Source organism: Octopus bimaculoides, chromosome 9, assembly GCF_046866305.1.
Source record: "Octopus bimaculoides isolate indiv1 chromosome 9, ASM4686630v1, whole genome shotgun sequence".
NCBI lineage: Eukaryota > Metazoa > Mollusca > Cephalopoda > Octopoda > Octopodidae > Octopus > Octopus bimaculoides.
Genome location: NC_142936.1, coordinates 23,453,148 through 23,473,236, shown reverse-complemented (window position 1 = coordinate 23,473,236; position 20,089 = coordinate 23,453,148). Strand labels below are relative to the sequence as shown.

Here is a 20,089-nt window from a genome sequence, read left to right as displayed (position 1 = left end):
TACAAAAAAAAAGCTGTCACTGGTGTAGTGCTAATGAAGTTTTGCAGGTGATAATGGTGTCATCTTGTTTTAATGTTTTTACAGTTACCATTACAACTTGGATTGGTGCACATCTGCTTTGATTTCTGTGTCTGTCTGGATAAATGGGTATTTATTGATTGGTATAAAGTTTAGCTGCATCATGTTGTCCCATAATATAACCAACTCTGAACGTTTTTGAAATAATATTTATTTGGAAAGAAGTATATCACAGCACTTACATAGTTACATAATAATTTGGTAGCAGTGTATTGCATATATACACACATATATAAATAACCATATACATGCTCACACATACACACAAAATAACACACATACCTGGCACACATCCTTACGCTCTCACACACATAAACACACACATACACACCTCTCACATACACAAAACCACACACACACACACATACACAACACACATACACATATACACACATGCACATATACACACATGCACACACACCTCTCACATACACAATACTCACTCACATACATAACACACACGCACGCACGAAAACACACAATATACACATACACGCACGCACAAAAAATATACACACACGCGCACACGGAAACACACATACAGACACGCATAAAAACACACACACCCGTACCTAACACTCACAATCCCACACACACACGCACATCCACACACACCCATATACACACACACACGCACACACACTTCTCACCAACACTACACACTCACACAGACACGCATACAATCACACACACATTGGCATAAACAACACACGCACATACAATAGCAAACGCACACACACACACGTACACAGCAACGCACATATACACAACATACACATACACACAAACACACACGCACGCACAAAAACATACACATACACACACGCGCACATACAAAATACACACACACACACGTACCCAACACCTACAACCCCACACAAACACGAACACACACATACTCAAAAAACCGCCTGTTGACATCCCACCTAACACTGTCTATAAGCATCCACTAACCATTCCTGCTACTAATTCCTTCCACTACGTCATACACACACACACTAACAGATAAACCACCAAACCATGCACACACACACACACATACATACGCACACGTTCTGTCATCACACACACACACTCGCAGACTCTCGCGCACGCACAGATATTCATCTCTCTTTTTCACTCTTCTGTCTTAGAAAGAACTTTTCCCCCACCACCTCCTCTTCCGGTCTTTTCACAATGTAACCTCGTGGGCATCGGTACCATTTCCCTATTTCTCCGTTTTTCCATCTTTCCGACGAAGGGTTACGCCCGAAACGTCATACACTCTCTCTTTCCTTTCCCGAGCGTCCAATAACACTATCCGTATCACGTCCTCACTTTGTTGTTTTTTTGTTATTGTTTTTTTGAACTTATATATATATATATATATATATATATATATATATATATATATATATATATATATATTTATGTATATATATATATATGTATATATATATATATATATATATATATATATATATATATATATATATATATATATATATATATATATATATATATATATATATATATATGTATATATATATATAATTCTTTTTCCGAATTTGTATAAGTGTGTATAGAATAATATATCAACTGAATAAAGTTACAACATGGTCTGGTTTACACGTTTTTTATTATTGAATTTTTCAAAAATTTTTTTACAATGTTGAAGTGTGTTAAACATCAAAAAAATTCACCTTGTCAAAACGTTCCAAAAGGTATAATAAAGAAGTCAGTCATTCTACTACAGTTGTCAAGCACTCAACTAAACTGTCAGTCAATACATTTTGAAATCTGAGGATTACTACGAACGCATGAAAGTGCTGATTGAACTTTATAAACATTACTAAATATTGTTTTTAACGTTTAACACAATTCAACATTGTAAAAAGATATTTTAAAAATGCAATAGTAAAAAACGTAGAAACCAGGCCATGTTTTAACTTTATTAAACTAATATATATGTATATGTGTGTGTGTATATATATATATATATATATATATATATATATATATATATATATATAAATAGATGTGTGTATTTTCCCTTGTTAACAATTAAAACAGAAAAAATAGACAAACAGTTACCAGAGTAACAAAAAATCACACAAGTAAAAAGGTTATAACTCCTTGTTTTTAAAGGTAGAAACTCCAGGTTTACGTGAAATATTTTGTATAATATATATAAATAAATAAATGGAGTTAAACGCAGGAGTTATTCAAATTCTTTTACTTCTGACACATGTTTCGAAGATATCACTGGTATTATTCCAAAGGAATAAAATGGTGTAAAACAATGTAATCTTCTCTTCAGGGAAATGAAGAAATGAAACTCGTCAATAAGACATCTTAACAGAAAATGATGGATATGTATAGTGATTAACTGAACGCTATTAAGTTGTCTTAAAAAACGTTAGAGGATATAACGTCAAAGGTAGCCTATAGAATGAGGAGGGGTAAAGGAAAGAAAAGAAAAGAACTAAATAAATGAGAAGTAAATAACGATATGTAAATTAAATAAAACCCTAAAGTCTTGGAAAAAGAAATATCTTGTGAATGTGAAATGTAAGAAAATTAATGTTTAAATTATATATAATGATAGATATCACTTATATGAACTAAAGGTGTGTTTCTGCCAATGTTTACATCGGTATGCATGCTCTATAACCGTGTTTACAAGGGGATTTAAAAAAAAAAGAATAAAAAAATAGTTCAGAATTACAGAGAAGATAGAATTCCTTGCTTTTATCATAAGGTATCGAAATTGAGAGAATCAACCAATCTAAATTGAATTGTTTATTGTGGTCTTTTAGATACCAAATTAATTTACTAAGCCCTGTACTGTTACGTTTATTCCTATCCCTAAATGTAGAGTAATGATTAGAAATTCTTTTAGATAACTGAGAAGATGAGCTGCCTATATAAAAAAAAATACTCCATTACCAGAGGTAATTTTACACTGGGATATAGAATTTTTAATTTTAAAGTTACTTGATATGAACTTGATTCTGTAGTAATTGACTTCAGATACAATAACCTTGTTATTTATATTTCTTGGGGGATGGATGTTATTAGCTAAATGAATGTTAGAATTAGTAAATGTATCACTATTTAACAAGCTAATATGTGAAGAGATAATTTGTAAGAGATTTTTTGTGTTGGAAAAACCAATCCTAACCGTGTGTAAGTTGATAATAGAGTAATACCTAGAATTCTTTGGAAAATTCCTAATAGTAGCTTCACGAAACTGCAAAGGAAGATTAGATTTAATTTGCCTCCCATAAGGAATAATTAACCAAATGGTTCATTTCCCTCAAGAGAAGATTACATTGTTTTACACCATTTTATTCCTTTGGAATAATACCAGTGATATCTTCGAAGCATGTGTCGCAAGTAAAAGAATTTGAATAACACCTGCGTTTAACTCCCAAATCCAAAAACGAAATATATATATATATATATATATATATATATATATATATATATATATATATATATATATATATATATATATATATATATTTCACTATATATGTGTGTGTGTATGTATATGTGTGTTTGTGTGCGCGTGTATCCACCTGTTCTTTCACACTTTAATCTCATTTACTACACCGACTCATACACATGCACAAACACACACACACACACACACAAACACACACAGAGACACACACACACACACACACACACACACACAGACATACACACACACACACATGGTTTGTTTCCTAGGTTTCCTTTTGAATTTCCTACAAATGGATAAAAGTGCATGTTCATAAAAGATAGTATCTCTGGATGAATGCTGTAGTAAATTTGCCTTTCTTTCACAATGTGCTTACATTAAGTATGATACATAAATGGATGTTTTGATCTAATACTGCTTCTGTTGCATATAACACACATATACGTACACACACACACACACAAACACACACACACACACACACAGAGTCTCATGATACGTCTTGCAGATGGCTTGGGATGTATGATCACTGATGTTTCTGCAGTCTCAGTGGTTTTGGGTCCTTCATCATCAGTCTCTTTCTGTTACCCAGTTGATTAATTGCTAGTTTTCATCTCAATGTCAGCAAACTACAGGATATATATATATATATAATATATATTATATATCTGTAGAATAGTTGGTGTTAGGAAGGGCATCTAGCCATTAAAACTGCCAAAACAGACACGGTAGCCTAGGGTAGTTTTCCTACCTGGCAGGCTCCTGTCAACTGTCCTACCCATGCAGGCATCGAAGATGGATGTTAAACGATGATGATGATGTCATTTAGGCACAGGCGTGGCTGTGTGGTAAGAAGCTCGCTTCCCCACCACATGGTTCCAGGTTCAGTCCTACTGTGTGGCACCTTGGATAAGAGTCTACTACTATAACCTCAGACCGACCAAAGCCTTTTGAGTGGATTTGGTGGATGGAGACTGAAAGAAGCCTGTTGTATATATATATATATATATATATATATATATATATATATATATATATATATATATATATATATATATATATATATATATATAAGTTAAGAAATATAAATAGTCTGAGACAATTACTTCGGCCAATGAACCGATCCGCCAGAAGATGTCCTGTAAGGTGAAGAATGCGTTTGTGTATTTGGTTTTTTTGGTGAGTGGAGGTGGTGCTTGTGGGAGTGGGGGTGGCAGTGTTTGTAGAATGATGGGTGTGTCAGGAAGTGGCATGAATGTTTCGGAAAAGGCTTTTTATACTCTGTCGATAGAAACAGTCTCTTTTTTTCTGTGAATGTCCGCAGTGAACAATTTCGGTGTGCTTCTAAGAATGCAATAGGGTCCAGTGTAGGGAGGTGTAAGCGGTCCCTTAATGGTATCATTTCTTACAAACACGTGAGTCCAAGTAGAAACATCCAGAGGTACTGTAGAAGAAATAGACTGGTCGCAAGGAAGCATCGGTAGCAGGTCAGCAAAGAATGACCTGAGTCACGTGACGTAAGATGTGGGGTCCGCATTCGGTAAGTCGACGGGCGCCAACATTTGTTCAGGAAGTGTTCAGGTGGTGCCATACAGGAGCTCAGCGGAGGAGTAGCCTAAATCCTCCTTGACAGCTGAGCGGCACCCCAGCAAAACAATGGGGAGAATGATGAGGATCAGGAGTCGTGCGAATAGTGGCTTTAAACTGGCAGTGGAATCATTCCACCATGCCATTCGCGGTGGGATGGTAACTTGTGGTGTGGATGTACTGAACTCCAAGCAATCTCGAAAGTTCAAGGAACAGACAAGCTTCAAATTGGCGTCCACGACCAGTAGTAATTCTAGAGGGTACTCTGAAGCGAGATATCCACCCAGAGATGAGTGTTCTGGTGACTGTTTCCGCAGTAATGTCCACGAGGGGGTTGGCTTCAGGCCACCTGGAGAAGCGGTCAATTCAGGTCAATATATAAGTAAATCCGCATCTGACTGGCCAAGGACCAACCAGGTCAATGTGTATGTAACAGAACCTGGTGTCCGGTGGCTGGAAGTGCCCAAGAGGTGCTCTCAAGTGATGATGCATCTAGCAGTAATAGACCGATGCATATTCGACCAGAAAAAGCGGGCCGAGATAAGCTTTACTGTGGCCGCAATGCTGGAGTGTGACAGAGAATGCAGTGCTTTAAAAGCAGTATGACGGTGATGTTCAGGAACGAGGGGTCGGGACGACCCGGTAGAAACATCGCAGAGAATGATTCCTTCAGAAAAATGCAGAGGCAGGTGTTCAAACTTGCAGCAGGTAAACTGTGAAGAGACGTCCAGAGAGTCCAAGGAGGGTTGGTCAGTAGCCATAGCAACCACATCAATCGAAGCAGGAGACGACAATGCACCGACAGGCAGGCGAGATAAGGCGTCGGCGGGGATGTTGTCAGTGCCAGCGATGTGGCAAATGTCATTAGTAAACTGTGATATGTAGTCTAAATGCCTATACGATGAATGGCGGTCTGGTCGCGTAGAAGAAGTCGAGAGGGAGAAAAAGGAATACATATCCATTGGTCAGAAATTCGTCCGGGGTTCACCATTTTAGAAGGAATTGTGATGTGTGCTGCGTCGGATCACCATTTTAGATGGCTGTTTGAATCAGGGTTGTGGAGTCATCTAAAGGTTAACTCCTTCAGAAGGCTGTAATATCATTTGATAGGAACACGGTACAAAGAAATACATAGAACAAGACTGTAACTTTAAATACCATTAATGTCGGCCTCACACACACACACATTAGTTGAATGATAAATGAAAGGAGTTTGATGCGTGGAGGCCATGATCTTCTCCTGTGCCTTTCCTCCTGTCTGCTAGTCGCCGCGTGTCGTAAGAGAGCCAACTATATCATGTCCTTGCTGTCCGATGTCTAAATGCCAAAACAGGAAGAGGTGAGTATCTGAACCATAATGTTGCGTGTGCCCTCTATTGGCCAGCTAATTAGGCAGCCACCGTCAGGGGAGGTAACTGCGCCTGCATACATACATATACATATACATATATATATATATATGCATATATATATGTATATACATATATATATATATATATATATATATATATATATATATATATATATATATATATTATAGCCTCAGGCCGACCAAAGCCTTGTGAGTGGATTCCGTACACGGAAACTGAAAGAAGACTGCAGTATATATGTGTATATTGTGTGTGTGTGTGTGTGTGTGTGTGTGTGTGTGTGTGTGTGTGTGTGTGTGTGTGTGTGTGTGTGCGTATGTGTGTGTGTACTTGTCTGTGCTTGTACTCCCACCATCGCTTGACAACCGATGTTGTTTTGCTTACGTTCCGATAACTTAGCGATTAGCCAAAAGACACTGATAAAATAAGTATTAGGTTTACAAAGAATAAAGCGGTACTCCAGCAGAGGCGGTGCTCCAACACAGCCGCAGTCTCAAGACTGAAGCAAGTAAAACAATAAAAGACCTATGCCATTTTAATCCCGAGCAAAGCCGGGTATCTCTGCTAGTATATTATAAAGGGGGAAGGAATTTCACTCGAGTGTACGCTACAGACATTTAGTTTCTGTATAAGCATTCTATGTTCCCAGTTTTAACGCACAAAAGCTGAAAGTTTGTGTACAGAGCTGTGTTTATTACAAAAGAAATCATTATCGATGAAAGTTATAATTCAACAGCTGCCGTCAAGCACATTAACTTACTGCCCCGTTTTTTTCTTAGCCAACGAGGCACTCCGGTAAGCAAATACTATACAAATATTCTTTGTCCCATCGTATAAATTCCTGTTTATTCATGCGAACATCCTGGTGTATACTCAGTCGTCTAAAAAAATGAATGAATACTGTGGATAATGTAGTCCTGTGTATAAAATTCACTTCTTGTCTCCACTTACATACAAAATAGTCAACATCTCTTTAATAAATAATACAAAACGCCGACTAACACACCAGCTGTCCCGAAGTTCGCGAAGCTGATAAGTACAAAAGTAAGGTTTCCAAAATGAGGAATTCCTCCGAATGGAGTTGCGTAAGCCAATGGGCTTTGTCGCGCTCGTCTCTTTGGATGGAAAATTCCTCTCAAATAGCACTATTGTATTAAACACATGACACCCTTCAGAGTTACATAGACAGCCACATCAAGCAAATACTACTTCATCCCCTCTACTCTTGGACAACACGCAACTAATAACCTTCAAAGTCGCTACGCAAGTTAAACTCTATAATTACTGCTGATCTTTCCTGTCTATCTAACAGTTGTAACATAACAGAAACCATGACCCAAAGAGTAGGCACCTTCATCCTTCATCCACGAACAACTACTAACTCTCTACAAAGCTCAATGTGGGAGCAGTGACTGCTATATTCATAAAAATACAAGCTTTATGTTCAAAGTAACACCGACTGATAGACAAGGACTCACTCACATACATATTCAGATCTCTAGGTCACAGATGGACTGTCTCCTCATTCTGTTTTTATTTCTTTTATTATTATATTAACCTCTGTTCCCGTACTGCTTCCTCTTCCTGTCTTTTCTTCGGTTACTATAATGGTTTCGGAGACGGTGCATGGCTTAGTAGTTAGGATGTTGTACTCACGGTCGCAAGACCGAGGCTTCAGTTCCCGAACCGAGTGGTGCGTTGTTCTTGAACAAAACACTTCATCTCATGTTGCTCTGCGATCAGTTTGATACCTGATATGTAATGCACAGTGCATCTGTTCAGGAAACTCCAGTTTGATGGAAGGACTGAGCTAATGTACAGAACAGGAAGATGATCACTACAAACAAATCATTTGTGCAAGTTGTCCACAAGAAATTGCAGAACCGTCTTTCTCGGACTACAAGAGACTACTATCAATCACAATAGCCTCTATTCCTGAGTGCTTGCTAGTTGCATATCATCATCCTATTGCATCCAATGCATTTATCTTTTTCCTTTTTGGCACATTCTGTATCACCCTGCTGTTCCAACTAACTTCTTTTCCCAGTCATTTCCCAATGAATGTCAACCCTTTTCGCAGTTTCCTTCCCACCATATTTTCCCTGTAGCTGTTCAAGCTAAACACCAGCCTCGTCATTTCGTTCAGTCTTGGACAGCCTACAGAAATAGATACAATTCTATTCTCCTGACAAACACCACGAAAATATATGTACAGTTATTTTATGTGCACTAAATCGTAATTGCATTTGGAGCCGTTATGTACGTGATTAAGTATTAAAATTATAGAAACATTAAGCTGAGATAAATAGATTATGAAACATCTGTCACCATATGAAATATCTAGTAGTTATCAGTGTATTTTTATAAAAAAAACTTACATGATGGTTTATCTTGTTTTCTTTATTTCTGCTTCATTTGTTCACTTAACAAATTGCAAAACTTTGATTTATTAAATACTAGCAGAGGCACCCGGCGTTGCTCGGGAATGAAATTGTTGCTTATATACTTGAAGAAAAAAAGGCAAAATATGCTGTATAGAAATTTGAGGACATTCTGTAGATGGACTCTCAGATGAATGATGGCTGGGCGCCTCTCATGAATGGGGAAAATTGAAGATGTGCCAAAAAGCCTCATTGGTACATGGAAACTTTTACGAAAATTAAAATGGGGATTAAATGAAAGAAATGATTTACGTGAATATCCTCACAAGAGTAATTGAAATAAATGGCGATTGTGGAACCCCCCACGCGCACGCACACACACACGTGTGTCTTTGTAAATATGTTTGTATACATTTATGTATGTGTGTGTTTGTAAGAGACAGAGTGTGAGTGAGAGAGAGAGGTTTGCTGTCATGTATACGTACATGCATAAATATACATACATCTTTGGATGTATGCATATGACAACACAGCTCTTGACTCATTCACACTCTGTCTCTTACAAACACGCACGCGCGCGCATACAAGTGTGTCTTTGTAAATATGTTTGTGTACATTTATGTATGTGTGTGTTTGTAAGAGACATAGTGTGAGTGAGTGAAGGGGTGTGTGTGTGCGTGTGTATGTGTGTGAGACAGAGTGAGAGAGCGGTGTGTATGTAGTATTTACTCTCTCTCTCTCTCTCTCTCTCATACACACGAACACACACACTCACACACAAAATAGAGAGTGAAGCTTTTTGCCGGTTACGTCAATACCGGAGCACACGCGCGCGCATACACACGTGTGTCTTTGTAAATATGTTTGTATACATTTATGTATGTGTGTGTTTGTAAGAGACAGAGTGTGAGTGAGAGAGAGAGGTTTGCTGTCATGTATACGTACATGCATAAATATACATACATCTTTGGATGTATGCATATGACAACACAGCCCTTGACTCACTCACACTCTGTCTCTTACAAACACGCACGCGCGCGCATACACACGTGTGTCTTTGTAAATATGTTTGTATACATTTATGTATGTGTGTGTTTGTAAGAGACAGTGTGAGTGAGTGAAGGGGTGTGTGTGTGCGTGTGTATGTGTGTGAGACAGAGTGAGAGAGCGGTGTGTATGTAGTATTTACTCTCTCTCTCTCTCTCTCTCTCTCATACACACTCACACACACACTCACACACAAAATAGAGAGTGAAGCTTTTTTGCCGTTGTTACGTCAATACCGGAAGTTGACATTGAGGAACTTTTTTAAAGAAGTGAATCTTAAATATAAAGCAATATTATTTATTTTTAATTAAAAAAATCAAATGAAGAGCCTAAGATTTATCCGAGCTCAAATTATTCTCGCATCACAAGTATGAAAGCATTTGGTGAAGTCGATTTCACGTGAAAAGCGATTACACACACATCTCTGTTTTATATATAGTATAGATATATGTGCATCTATCCATTTGCCATTTTAACATGCATGACTAAATTTTTGTAGGAGGCTGTCTCGATTCTGCTAATGCAACGGGAAGGCTTATTGGTGGCCGATCAGTGAGTTGGAAATAGTAGAAATATCTCTCTTTAGTATGCAAGAGAGATTACACTGCACTGGAACGGATGGATGACGCGAACAGAGGATAATAGTTGGCCAAAGAAGTATGTATGTATGTATGTATGTATATATGTATGTATGTATGTATGTACATACGTATGTATGTAAGTATGTAATTATATCTATCACACACCTTTTCAAACCTTAGTAGGGAGATACCCATACACATCCTGACTCATTCTCAACCATTCCCAACATATACAATGGAGATGAGGGAAAGAGACAACACAGTCTTGTAGGGAAGAAAACTCCACCATCAACTATTCCAACAACAACACCCCAAGAAACCAGTCAAGGGACCATCACAATGACATTGAAAACAACAATAGCAATTATAATGACATCTTTATTTGTCACAGGAGCATCAGATGAGGACACTACAGGAACAGTTAATAATCTGTGTGTGGGAGGTTTACATAAAATGTAAGGAAACGAAGGGAGAGGAGGGTGAAATGAAATTAAAATATGTGGATGTGCGGTAAGAAGCTTGCTTCCCAACCACATGGTTCAGGGTTCAGTCCCACTGCGTGGCACTTTGGGCAAGTATCTTCTACTACAGCCTCGGGCCGACCAAAGCCTTGTGAGTGGATTTGGTAGACGGAAACTGGAAGTAGCCGGTCGTATATGTATATATATATATTTATATATATATATATATATATAGATTTAGATTCACAATTGAATGTGGTACTTATGTTTAGGCAGCCCTGTTAACCTAAATGCTTAATGTTTAATATATATATATGTGTGTGTGTGTGTGTGTGCGTGTTCCTCCACCACCGCTTGACAGCCGATGCTGGTGTATTTATATATCTCCATAAATTAGCAGTTCGGCAAGAGAGACCTTTAGAATAAGTACCAGACTTATAATAGGTAAGTACTGAGGTTGATACATTCGACTAAATTCCTCAAGGCAGTGCCCCGGCATGGTCGCAGTCTGATAACTGAAATAAAAGATAAAATGATAATATACAAAATATGTGAGCTCATTTATGATGCATTCCTCCTGTTACAGGGAAACCTCTATGACCAGTCAAGGAACTCCACACATTCAGGATCACCCTGATGACCAAGGGTACAAGCCTTCGCCTAACTATTGTTCTCCAATCAACAGACACAAACATAGACTAGATTCATTCACCCTAATCATATTTGCCACAATCATCTACCTTTTGACAAATTCACAGGGCGAGTGTACTTCCCTCTACTGTATCTTTCCTGAAGAATTGATATTCAGGTTTTGTATAAAATAGGTAACGACAGAAATGGAGCCTACCGTGGAGAGAACGTTGTCTGGGAGAAGACTTCATGAATCACAGATGATCTTCGACCGTCATCAAAGTTAAGTTTTGCACGTGGGGCAGGAGGACGTGCAGGTCCCTTATCACCAAGAACTGAAGGCATGATACGTGAAGATGTATATATGTAAATATGTACACACGCACATAGGTAAATATGTACACACGCACGAAAGAAACAAGTGGAAAACAAGACAAGCAACATAAAGAACGACCATTCATCAGTTGTCGGCTGTTTTCTTTCTCCGTATTCACGACAAGATACGCCTTCGACAAAACAGTTGCTCCTGCTGTTCGCAAAAAAATGTTAGTATTCCATGTTTTCGTATTTCGTATTTCATGTTGAATAAGTTCTGTGACGTCCTGTGCCCATATATGCATATGTATATACATATATATATATAAGAATGTACATATATGTATGTATCTATGCATATATGTATATATGTATATATATATATATATATATATATATATATATATATATATATATATATATATATATTATTTTGTTTAAAAGAGTTCCAACACTGTCTGTTTTTTATGTTTTATTTATATTCCTGAAGAACTAATGTGGGGTATAGAATATGGAATATACAATATATAATATAATATACAATATACAATATAAAATAAAATAAAAATGGATGGCACCATGAAAGAAAGTATTGAATGTAGATGAAATATTGAGTGTTCAATATAAAGGATCAAATATATCGAGTTTCAGGACTATTTCCCTTCGTCATGGCCGGTATGACAGACTTTAACAGACTGTAATAAGTTGGCTGGTTTTCTGTCTTTTATACCAATTCCTTTGGACAACAGCAGTAGGTGTTTGGCTATTTTTAGAATTGATGTCAAATCTATTTTTAGAAATGATGATATTTTAATTTATTGTTTTGTGTGGGTTGTAGGGATAAGATTTTTAAACCCCAGTAGGTGTTTGGCTGTTCTTAGAAATGATGCCAAATCTATTTATAGAAATGATGATATCTGAGAGATTTTTTGTGTTTTGGTTACAGGGATAAGATTTTTAAACCCCAAGTAAGATGGATTTAATCATTGTTTGTTAAGAGTGGGTTTGAATTTCTTAATAAAGTCCTTTTCTTTGCATTTTCTTTCAATTTCATTCCGGTTGTAAAGTTTATGGAATGGAAATATAATAAAAGTTTGATGACCACATGTTGCTAGATGGTTACTCAGTGGTATTTGGCGGACTTCTGGGTTTTTAATCTGTTGTCGATGTACCCGTGAGTGTTCCGATAGTGCATTACCTGTCTGGCCAACGTTGGCCAGACAGGTAATGCACTATCGGAACGCTCATGGGTACATCGACAACAGATTAAAAACCCAGAAGTCCTCCAAATACCACTGAGTAACCATCTAGCAACATGTGGTCATCAAACTTTTATTATATTTCCATTCCATAAACTTTACAACCGGAATGAAATTGAAAGAAAATGCAAAGAAAAGGACTTTATTAAGAAATTCAAACCCACTCTTAACAAACAATGATTAAATCCATCTTACTTGGGGTTTAAAAATCTTATCCCTGTAACCAAAACACAAAAAATCTCTCAGATATCATCATTTCTATAAATAGATTTGGCATCATTTCTAAGAACAGCCAAACACCTACTGGGGTTTAAAAATCTTATCCCTACAACCCACACAAAACAATAAATTAAAATATCATCATTTCTAAAAATAGATTTGACATCAATTCTAAAAATAGCCAAACACCTACTGCTGCTGTCCAAAGGAATTGGTATAAAAGACAGAAAACCAGCCAACTTATTACAGTCTGTTAAAGTCTGTCATACCGGCCATGACAAGGGAAATAGCCCTGAAACTCGAGTCGCCTTTATATATTTATATTTATATATTTATATATTTGATCCTTTATATTGAACACTCAATATTTCATCTACATTCAATACTTTCTTTCATGGTGCCATCCATTTTTATTTTATTTTATATTGTATATTGTATATTATATTATATATTGTATATTCCATATTCTATACCCCACATTAGTTCTTCAGGAATATAAATAAAACATAAAAAACAGACAGTGTTGGAACTCTTTTAAACAAAATAATATATTCCTCTATACACAATCATACAAAAAACCCCACCTTTTTTGTATTTATTTTTACTCGCATATATATATATATATATATGTTATGTGCGCGCGTGCGTGTATATATTATTTATATTTTTATATGAATTATGATTGGAAATTAGTTTCTTTGAGCTAGGAATTACTGGTCATTCATAACAGCACCCATAGATATAAATAGGGAGATAAGTACAATCCGACACACTTACACATGTTTTTTGGGAGGAATGAGAGGGGGCGGGTGGGAGCTTTCTGAATTATTATTAGTTATTACTCAGAGTAATATTATTTGACAGTACTGGGTCATAAAATTATGTAAAATTGTATATTTATACTAGCAGAGATACCCGGCGTTGCCCGTATTTACATGCAATTGAAGAATTAGACTTTTCTTTTATATTTTCTCAAATGAACTGGAATATCTATGATTCGAATTTCATCAAAATTGCAGATGAGGGTCCTTTTCCTCTTTACACACCCTAAAAAATTCTAATCATGACACATGTATCCCATACTACTGATCTTTATGCACAGATTCCAAAATTCCAGTCTTATGGAACCTGTTAAAAAAGATTTTGCTCCTGAAAAATGGAGGTCATGGAGCTCTAAAATGTGGGAGTTAAGGTCCCTATTGGGGATGAGTGTCTTAATGTCAACCAGAGAAGTTGAATTGTTGAGAATCTTTTTAACTTGGGTCTTATATGTATTGTTCGAATTTCTCTGGGTTTGTAAAAGAGAGCAAAGCTACAGGAAACCAAAAGACGAATGATCACAATAAGCAGTCAGCTACCCTACCCCAGTCATTACCACTCCCCAATGTAAGATTCTTCACCATACAGGTGACAGGCACAGCCGTAAGATGCCTTACGGATCTAAAGCAATTGGAAGGGCATGACCCAAATCAAATAAACATGTGTGACGTGAGGGCTAAGGGAAAATGAAAGTGTCACCTCTGGAGTTTGCAAATGACCACTATAGCGATAGGTAACTGGACAGAATAAATTTACAATCTATAAGTGTCTTTGAATAACCAGTCACTCATCTGGGAAGGCCTTGAAATCAATCTTACCATCTGGGGACTATGTGTGACCCAGTGATAATAAAAAAGACTCAAAGGAGGTTTGCAACCAAATAACTTTACTCAACATTTTGCAACTGAATCAGTGGAGGCAAAGATGCCGCTCATTTACTTGACAGTTTATGCACCACATTGCAGAAATCACAATCTAAGTATATCTTAAAGCAAACTCTTACACTGTTGTACCATTAAATTACAAATAATGCTCATCTTTTATGCTCGGTTGACCCTATAGCTTCCGCGAGTACAACTGTATTCGCCTTTGCTTAGATAAAACGACTAAATTGTGGGTGTTAAGTTCTCATGAAGGGGTCTTTCTAACTTCTAAGAAGATGAAATTTTAGAAATATTACTTCACTTGTGTCTAATATCTATGTTTGAAATTTCATCTACAGCAAATATATATGAATTTTCATGGGGGTTATGGCCCTTATGCATTGAATATAATTTCCAAATTTTATAAAGATCCATTGAGGACTTTTGACCTAGTTTTGGATCATAAAAAATGACTAAAACTTGAAGGTTAAAGCCCCCAGTAGGGGACTTAGAATCCTCATGAGAAGTGGAAACTTTAAGAATACTTCTTGATGTATTAGTCAATTATCCATGGTTGAAATTTCATCAACATCGAAAATTTATGAATTTTCATGGAGGTTCTGTCTCCTTTAAGCCATCTCAAATTCAAACCAAACATATTGCATTATACTCGCCCTTATGCATTGAATCTAAGTTCCAAATATCATAAGGATCCATTCAGTAATTTTGGTCCATGAAAGTGTATGAAACACACAGCATTACCCTTCTCCCTAGGCTTGGATTTTGTGTTCCAAATTTCATTAGGATCGGTGCAGTAGTTTTCGAATGTATAAGTAACACACGAACACACATAAAGACATTGATATTCATATAATAGATATGAATGTGCACATATATATACATGTATATATATATATATATATATATATATATATATATATATATGTATATGTGTGTGTGTGTGTGTGTGTGTGTGTGTGTATTATATATATATATATATATATATATATATATATATATGTATATTATATACACATACAAAAAGATAGATTGATAGATACAACTGAGTGAGCAAACAAAAATACGAGACACTGCCTAGTGCTTCTTTTTTCATTTTGATAAGCCTAGTACTTATTCTATCAGTTTCTTCTTGTCAAACCAGTAAGTTATGGGGATGTAAATAAACGAACAGCAGTTGTGAAGCAGTGATGAGGGAGAAACACAGAGACAAAGACACACACACACACACACACACACACACATATGATTGATTTCTTTCATTTTCTGTCTACGAAATCCACTCACAAGGCTTTGGTTGGTCTGAGGCTATAGCAGAAGACACATGCCAAGTCACCACACAGTGGAACTGAACCCAGGACCATGTGTTTTGGAACCAAGTTTCTTACCACACAGCCACACCTGCACCTATGTATATGTGTTTGTGTGTGCGCGCGTGTGTGTGTGTATATGTGTGTATGTGCGTGTATGGGTGTATATATGTATGCATGTATATATGTGTATATATATGTGTACACATTACATGTACATCTCTATATATACATCTACACATATACATGCATACATATACATCTATATCTATATATATACATCTATACATATACATCTATACATATACATCTATATATATACATGTATAAATATACATCTATACATATACATCTACATATATACATGTATAGATATACATCTACATATATATATATATATATATATATATATATATATATATATATATATATATATATATATATATATATATATATATATATGTATGTATGTATGTATGTATGTATGTATGTATGTATGTATATATATATATATATATATATATATATGCGAGTAAAAATAAATACAAAAAAATGGTGGATTTTTTTGTATGATTGTGTATAGAGGAATATATTATTTTGCTTAAAAGAGTTCCAACACTGTCTGTTTTTTATGTTTTATTTATATTCCTGCAGAACTAATGTGGGGTATAGAATATGGAATATACAATATATAATATAATATACAATATATAATATAAAATAAAATAAAAATGGATGGCACCATGAAATAAAGTATTGAATGTAGATGAAATATTGAGTGTTCAATATAAAGGATCAAATATATAAATATATAAATATAAATATATATATATAAAGGCGACTCGAGTTTCAGGGCTATTTCCCTTCGTCATGGCCGGTATGACAATATATATATATATAATATATATATTATATATATGTATGTATATATGTATGTATGCCTTTATATATCTGAGATGATAGTTTCACTTTAATAGCTTCATCTGACATTACAATGGAGAGATGTTATTGTTTTACTTTTGACATGTAATACTGAAATAGTGGAGGAGATATGATATTGTTCTGGGCTCGCACTAGGCAAGAAGTTAAAAAAATTTTGGGCCTATGACACTACATGGACCCTAAGTAAGGCATGTGTAAAATTTGAATGAAATTGGTTGCGAAGTTCTCAAGTTTTCAGGATTAACACAGACACACAGACAGACACACACACATTCTCATCTTTATATATAGATAGATAGAGAGGTGGGTACAGCCGGACAACCATACGTATATATATAGAGAAAGAGATGCACCACTATGAACGGACACTTAGGCGGGGTGGAAAAGAGGAGAGGTGGAACTCCCTGAATTATTATTATTATTATTATTATTTCACAGTGTCTGATCTTGAAAATGTATATTTGGCGCGGTGAGAATATCTCGGAATTTTCTGGGAATCGAAACAACGATCTCACAAACGTGAGTGCAACACCTCAACCACTACACCATATATGTACGTAGGTTTGTATGTATGTTTGTATATATGCATATATTGAGAGTGCATTTTTGCATTAAAAATGAGGCAATAGAGCAATACTTACAGCGGCAAACAAGTTCACTGAGACTATAAGACCAACATGTAGTGGAACAGATCCGATAGAGTCTTTGCGGCCTTTATCAACGGCTGCCAAAATACCAAAGATGAGCACGAATGTGATGAGCATTTCCATTAACATAGCTTGTAAATCGGAAACACCCGGACCAGGTGTAAGAACCCCGAAATTTCGATGCATATTTGACGGCGTAACAATACGTATGATTGCTGCTCCTGCAACAGAGCCGAGTATTTGAGTCAAAGAGTAGAATATGCAACGGATCCAACTAATTTCACCAATTATCGCGAAAGCTAAACTGACAGCGGGGTTAACGTGAGCACCACTTACATGGACCAAGCTTCCGATGATGATCGCAATAAAAAAGCCTGATGAAATACAAGCAAAAAGCAATCCATTTGGTGGGGAATCCTTATCACTCATTCCAGAAGCAACTGCAAAACAAACAAGTAAAGTGACTCCAAGAAATTCCGCTATTGCTGCTTGCCAAAACGTTGGTTGTCTTACATCTTCAATTTCTCTCATTAGGAATATTTTCCAACGCCGAGCTATATAATTTTTTTTGTAGTCAAGAGGTTTTTGTCTGTCACCAGCAAATTTCTTTGTCATTTTTGTTTTAAAGATTTAAAATCAACTACGGCGTTTATAAATTAAAATAAAATGTTATTAAAAGCTTGAAAGATTTTGTATATTAAACTGATAGTAATACAACAGATGACGTTTTCTTCTCAAAATATTTTCCCATTACAAAAACAATGTTCACTTAAAAATTAGTGACTATGAAACTGGAATATGTCGCTTACTGTTCTCTTAATCGTAGATAAATATCAACACGTGCATACCTTGATAGCTTTTGCCGCTAAAACATGGGATTTTATCGCTGCCGCAACCTATCTATTTACTGGCTATACGAGCTTTACAAAGCTTTAAACAGGTTTTCTTTCAGCTACTAAATAAATTTCACAGCGTCTGTGTCAAATGGAGCTAATCAACGTAATTCTATTTACCTGTCTGTCTTACTGTCTGTCTACACACACACACACACGCACGCACACACACACACACGCAAGCACGCACGCACGCACGCTTGCATACATACATACATACATACATACATACATACATACATACACACATACATACGTACATACATACATATGTAGTGGCTATGGTTTAGTTTGTACGTCGGGTTATCAGTGAAGCGATAAGATGTAACCGTCTACCAAATGCTGAGTGTGGGATCCGGACAAAAAACTCTAGGACAAAAGACCCTTGGACAAAAGCTCCACGGATAAAACTTGTTGCAGTCATTAGACTGTGGCCATGCTGGGGCACCACCTTGAGGAATTTTTAGTCGAATGTATCAACCCCAGAATTTTTTTTAATGATTTTCAACCAGCATATGAAGTTAAACTTAGATCTCTCCACATGCTAGAAATAACAGCCGAATCTCTTGAAAATTTTTTATAACCCCCTCAGTTATATTTTTTGGTTATTCTTCGATTTTTTTTTTATTTTCTGAAAATCTTTTTACTTGTTTCAGTCATTGGACTACGGCCATGCTGGGGCATCGCCTTGAGGAATTTTTAGTCGAATGTATCGACCTCAGAATCTTTTTTTAAGTGATTTTCAACCAGCACACGAAGTTAAGCCTAGAAGGTCTCTCCACATGCTAGAAATAACAGTCAAATCTTTTAAAAAGTTTTTTTTATAATTTTACGCAAACAAAAACGGAAATCGTGGTTGTAAAAGAAAAAAAAAACTTTTATTTTCCAAAATTCCAATTTTTAAGTAAACAAAATATATTCAATCGAAAATAAATAAGTAGAATAGAATAAAAGAACACTAAACTCTTTACTACTCAATGTACATATCCTGCACATATAAACACGCGCGCACGCACACACACACATACAGGGGCGAAGGGTTAATGTATGCAACGCAATGCGCTGTATGCCTTACTATTTTCTCACGATAAATAATTTTTGTGACGAACTCTGTATGTGATACTTTAATAGTACACATAAAACAAATTGATGTAGTTGTATGCTCAACATACCGTCCACCAAATACCGCAAAGCAGGAGGGTAAATTTGAGGACAGCCTCA

General features: G+C 36.0%; 1 protein-coding gene across 2 annotated transcripts in view; it reads right to left on the bottom strand.

The window, feature by feature from the left end:
- Positions 1-20,089, bottom strand: part of LOC106881426 (aquaporin) — a 94,705-nt gene that overhangs the window by 46,234 nt on the left and 28,382 nt on the right. The window contains exon 1 of one of the 2 annotated variants that reach the window (XM_052970502.2): positions 17,970-19,036. The exons of the other annotated variant lie outside the window; for it this stretch is intronic. Coding sequence (XP_052826462.1) covers positions 17,970-18,590 — 621 coding nt within the window. The 5' untranslated portion in view covers positions 18,591-19,036. Of the gene's footprint in view, positions 1-17,969; positions 19,037-20,089 lie in introns of those variants that run through there. 2 annotated transcript variants of the gene reach the window in all.